Below are 4,491 nucleotides of genomic sequence, written 5' to 3'. Positions count from 1 at the left end.
GTTTTATTAAAAATTATACAAGTTATGAGTATTATTACAATTAAATCGTAACTATATTGATTTCAATCTGTGCATCATACACGTGCCGAGCGTGTGTGCGTGCGTGCGTGCGTGTGTGTGTGTGTGTGTGTGTGTGTGTGTGTGTGTGTGTGTGTGTGTGCTGTGTAACACAGAATTTTTTGTTAAAAGATGAATGTAAGGAAACATTAAATATTTTTTCTTGTAAGTTAATGTACACGTTAGATTTAAAAAAGATCATACATGCTGTTGTGAGCAACGCAGAGCACCGTAAACTGTAAGGACGAGCAGTACGAGCACCGTAAAGCAGCAACCAGTAAGTACATGTCTATGTACTTTACTTATAACAATTATATTAGTAAAATATTGTTATTTATTCTAAAAATTCTATTTTTTCAGTGGAAAAAACATTGGCGACGACAACGTCGACAGCGGCGGCGACGACGACGACGACGACGACGTCGACAGCGGCGGCGACGACGACGTCGACAGCGGCGGAACGACGACGTCGACAGCGGCGACGACGACGACGACGACGTCGACTACGACGTCGACAGCGGCGACGACGACGTCGACAGCGGCGGCGGCGACGACCCCGACGGCGTCAGCCGAAACGGCGACGACGACAGAGGTGACGGCCGACACGGCGACGACGATGACAACGGCGATGCCAACAGGAATCGTAACATTAAGTGTAAGTATTAATTAAATATAAACGAGTTTTTAGATGTGGCTATAGTTTCGCTGTTAAAAAACGAGCGTATTGTCGAAACATGATCTTGGTTTGCCACGGTTCACCTACACAGGCAAATGCATGGTTTCTTTTAATGACATAGTCAACATATAAGCATCGTTTTATCTTTCTTCGGTATTCAATAAATGCTTTTACACATTCTTTAAATTTTTTGTTTCAGACTTTAGATCTTGAAAAGATCATTCATGCGGCATTCGCTCGAGGAAGAGGGAGAGGCAGAGGAAGAGGGAGAGGACGAGGAAGAGGACGAGGACGAGGACGAGGAAGAGGTAGAGGTGGTCGCGGGACGATAATAAGAGGAGGGGGGAGGGGCATTCAAGTGCACAACCATAATTATTACTACAATTAAAGCATTATATGAGTAAAAGAATAAATATATGTAAAAAATATATAACAGCTCAAAAATTAAATTATCGCCCTCCTATCAATAAAAATAATGTACACACACACACACACATACATACACACGCACATACATACGCGTCCTCGCACACACATCCAACAAGCCTGCCGAAAAGCCGGCTAGCGTGCCAAAGCGCTTCTCCGTCCCCTCGATAGAGCGAGAGAGATAGAGAAAATAGACTGTAAAGCTTCGATTTCAGGCACAGCTGATATCGTCTATAATATCCTTTAGTTGAATTTTCACCTGTCATCGTACGGTAGGACTGATAAAATACGTCACTTGGACGACAAAAAGTTCATAAATATTTTTTTTCAAATTAGAATGTGCAATTTTGCATATAATAATTGTAAAAATCATACGGGTGTACGTTTGTTTTTACCATTCTCCTTGAAATCATTTCCGGAAAATTGCTGTGTATATTGTATAAATAAAATTAAATATTTTTACATATATGAAAATATAAGACTTATGGATAATTGCTCAATAAGTGAAATCCTCAGGTATCCATATATTCAATTAATCTTTATTACATTATTATTTTTTTGTACAATATGTCATTTCTAAATCATACATACGCGCGCATATGTATGATTATAACAATTATAACAAAATATAAAACATTTTTTAAGAGTAGGCGCTTTCTGGCCTCTCTACGTCCCTGCCCAGAAATCGCCCGAAATCCTCTTTTCGATTTCACGAGCGAAACGTAACGTGGAAAACGGATGGGTGAGAGGGGAGTGGAGAGGAGGGTATTCGGAGAGATAACATCGCCGCTCATTCCCCGTTTACCACCGTGATACTTTCTCTCTCTAACCGATGGTCTAAACAGAGGACTGATGCATCTCTCACTCCTGCACATAGCACGGAAGAGAACCGTAAAAATGGACATAGCACCGCTGAGAACCACCTAAACGTGGACATTACCGACGTGGAAAATGGACATTGGCTACGTAGTTCAATGTCCATTTTTCACGAATCATAGAGGCGCTTCAAAATAAGGTTCCATCTAAACTCGAAGCCTGTCCCCTCTCAGGTTCCTCTCTGTCGTCGCTCACGCGTGTCTCGCGCGTAATTCCGGTGTTTGATTGCGTATTCCGCCGCTGCTCTCCGGCGTGGGATAAAAATACGTGACAATATATATATATATATATATATATATATATATATATATATATATATATATATGTATATATGTATGATTATTCAAAATACCTAATAAATAAACGTTTAAAATAATAAGAAAAGTAAAAAAAACTTTGACAAATGTTCCAAAGTGTGCAAAGTGTTAATAACAATAGATGAATAATAATAGCCACCCAGTAAACACAGATGGTATATGATATGTACAAATAATCCATTCAAACACCATCCGTGTTTATTGGAAATGAAATAGTAGCGTTATGTAAAAAATAATAGTTTCTAAACTTGATATAAAAATTATATTAAAGAAGTGATAAGATCAGAAAGGATTTTTGTAATAGTTCGGAAAATGGAAATAAACTATATATGGCTATTTATTTTATTGGACACGATTACTTTGAAAAACCTGTGCGCTTTTAGTACTTTTATATATAAAATTTCACATTATACATTACTTTATAAAATAATTAATTCATATATACGAATAAATGATTGAATATGAATAAAATTATTAGTACATGTTATATATGTAATAGTAAAAAATATTAGTAAAATAACTAATTGAATATCAATTGTACTTATAGTACAGATAGAGTAAAATATTAAAAATTAATATTTTATCTTTTTTAACACAAAATAACTGTGTAGCAAGCAGTGCACACTATTCTTTTGATTATAAATGCAGTAATAAAAACACAAGTTTCTTATTCTGTAATCTTATCTGTAATTTGTTTAAATGGAGTATTAATTAAAGTTATTAGATGAGTTTCTTTTGTTTGAAGTATAAAAATGAGATTTTTCTTACATATTCTTGTCTGATCTTTTTACTTTTTTGTATTATATGCATGTATAAAAAAAAAAATACCAAAAATAAGTACCAAAGACGTCTATTTTAATGGTCTTGGTATAATAAATATCAAAGGTGTTTATTTCGACAATACTGGTATAATGATTACCAAAGGCATCTATTTCGATGGTACTGGTATAATGAATACCAAAGGCGTCTATTCTGACAACTAATATATCTCACATAACGCTACTATTTCATTTCTGGTAAAATAATTACACGCGTTTATTTAAACAGACCTTTTTTGAAATAATAGTTTACTGTAAATGTTTTCTTCGGACGCATTTACTGTACTAGTGAAATAAAATATAAAAATTTTTAAACATATAAATCATTTATAACAGGAATATAATTTTAATAAAATGTGATAACAAAAAAATCTTTTAATTTTTAACTGATTTTATATATTTACAAAATTATTTTTTATGTAATAAAATACACTATTAATGAATTTTGAATAATACCTTTATTATTTTTTGCAGGCGGCAGTTAATGAAGAGCTTAAAAGAAAGTACTGGTACAAAAAGTGCTGAAGAAAAATGTATCGGTTTTCAGGGGTCAGTAGAAAACCAAACTACTTCCGACCTGGTATATTCGGAGCTCAATACCCAAGGAATACATAGCGTAAGTACTGGTATAATAAATATCAAAGGCGTCTGTTCTGACGGTACTAGTACAATAAGTACAATGCCTATAGAAGATACGTATAAAAAGGTTGACAATTGCGAAAATAATGCAACATATGTTGTGGACAACACAGGTATTTTGGATAAAGGTTCTATCCAAAAGAAATTGCCTGAAGGTCGTTGCATTGTCGATCTAGCTTTCCTATTGAGAGAGCAACGCAGATCATATAAAGATCATAAGCGAGGAATAGACTGCTCGTTTGATGATTGGGTACCCGTAAATTTCTGTAAAATTGGGTTACTGACGCAAGTGTTTTATAAGTGCCGAATGTGCAATTACGAAACCAGCATTTGGTCAGAACCCAGAGAACATAATAAGTTAGATATCAACATTGCTGCTGTAGCTACAACAGTTACAACCGGAATTGGTTTCTCAACGCTTAAAGAGATGTGTGCGGGCATGAATATTTCTTGTATGTCAGAAGTAACTTTCATAAAATATCGTGAAAAAGTACACGATGATTTCATGAAAACTGTCATGAAAAATATGGAAATGGCAGGCAAGATTGAAAAACAACTTGCGATAGAAAAAAATGAAATAATTAATAATATTCCGTACATAACTGTTGTAGCGGATGATAGTTGGATGAAGAGATCGTACGGGAAAGGTTACGATTCACTTTCTGGTGTTGGTGCCATAATT

At 35.0% G+C, this 4,491-nt stretch overlaps 1 protein-coding gene across 1 annotated transcript; it reads left to right on the top strand.

Moving 5' to 3' along the window:
* Window positions 1-525: 525 nt before the first annotated feature.
* On the top strand, window positions 526-1,506 carry LOC120359559 (methyl-CpG-binding domain protein 2-like). Its single transcript, XM_039457518.1, has 2 exons — window positions 526-712; window positions 933-1,506. The coding sequence occupies exons 1-2, from the start codon at window positions 674-676 to the stop codon at window positions 1,119-1,121; spliced, it is 228 nt and encodes a 75-aa protein (XP_039313452.1). The 5' UTR covers window positions 526-673; the 3' UTR covers window positions 1,122-1,506.
* The last annotated feature ends 2,985 nt before the right edge of the window (window positions 1,507-4,491 follow it).

This window comes from Solenopsis invicta, chromosome 14 (genome assembly GCF_016802725.1).
Source record: "Solenopsis invicta isolate M01_SB chromosome 14, UNIL_Sinv_3.0, whole genome shotgun sequence".
NCBI classification, from domain to species: domain Eukaryota; kingdom Metazoa; phylum Arthropoda; class Insecta; order Hymenoptera; family Formicidae; genus Solenopsis; species Solenopsis invicta.
The sequence above is the reverse complement of the archived record's forward strand: the minus strand, read 5'-3'. Positions and strand labels throughout refer to the sequence as shown.

Excerpts from the sequence above, each read along its gene's own strand:
- LOC120359559 (XM_039457518.1), top strand. The coding sequence starts at position 674 with ATGACAACGGCGATGCCAACAGGAATCGTAACATTAAGT. Across the intron at positions 713-932 it reads CAGGAATCGTAACATTAAGT|ACTTTAGATCTTGAAAAGAT; the intron begins GTAAGTATTAAT and ends TTTTTGTTTCAG.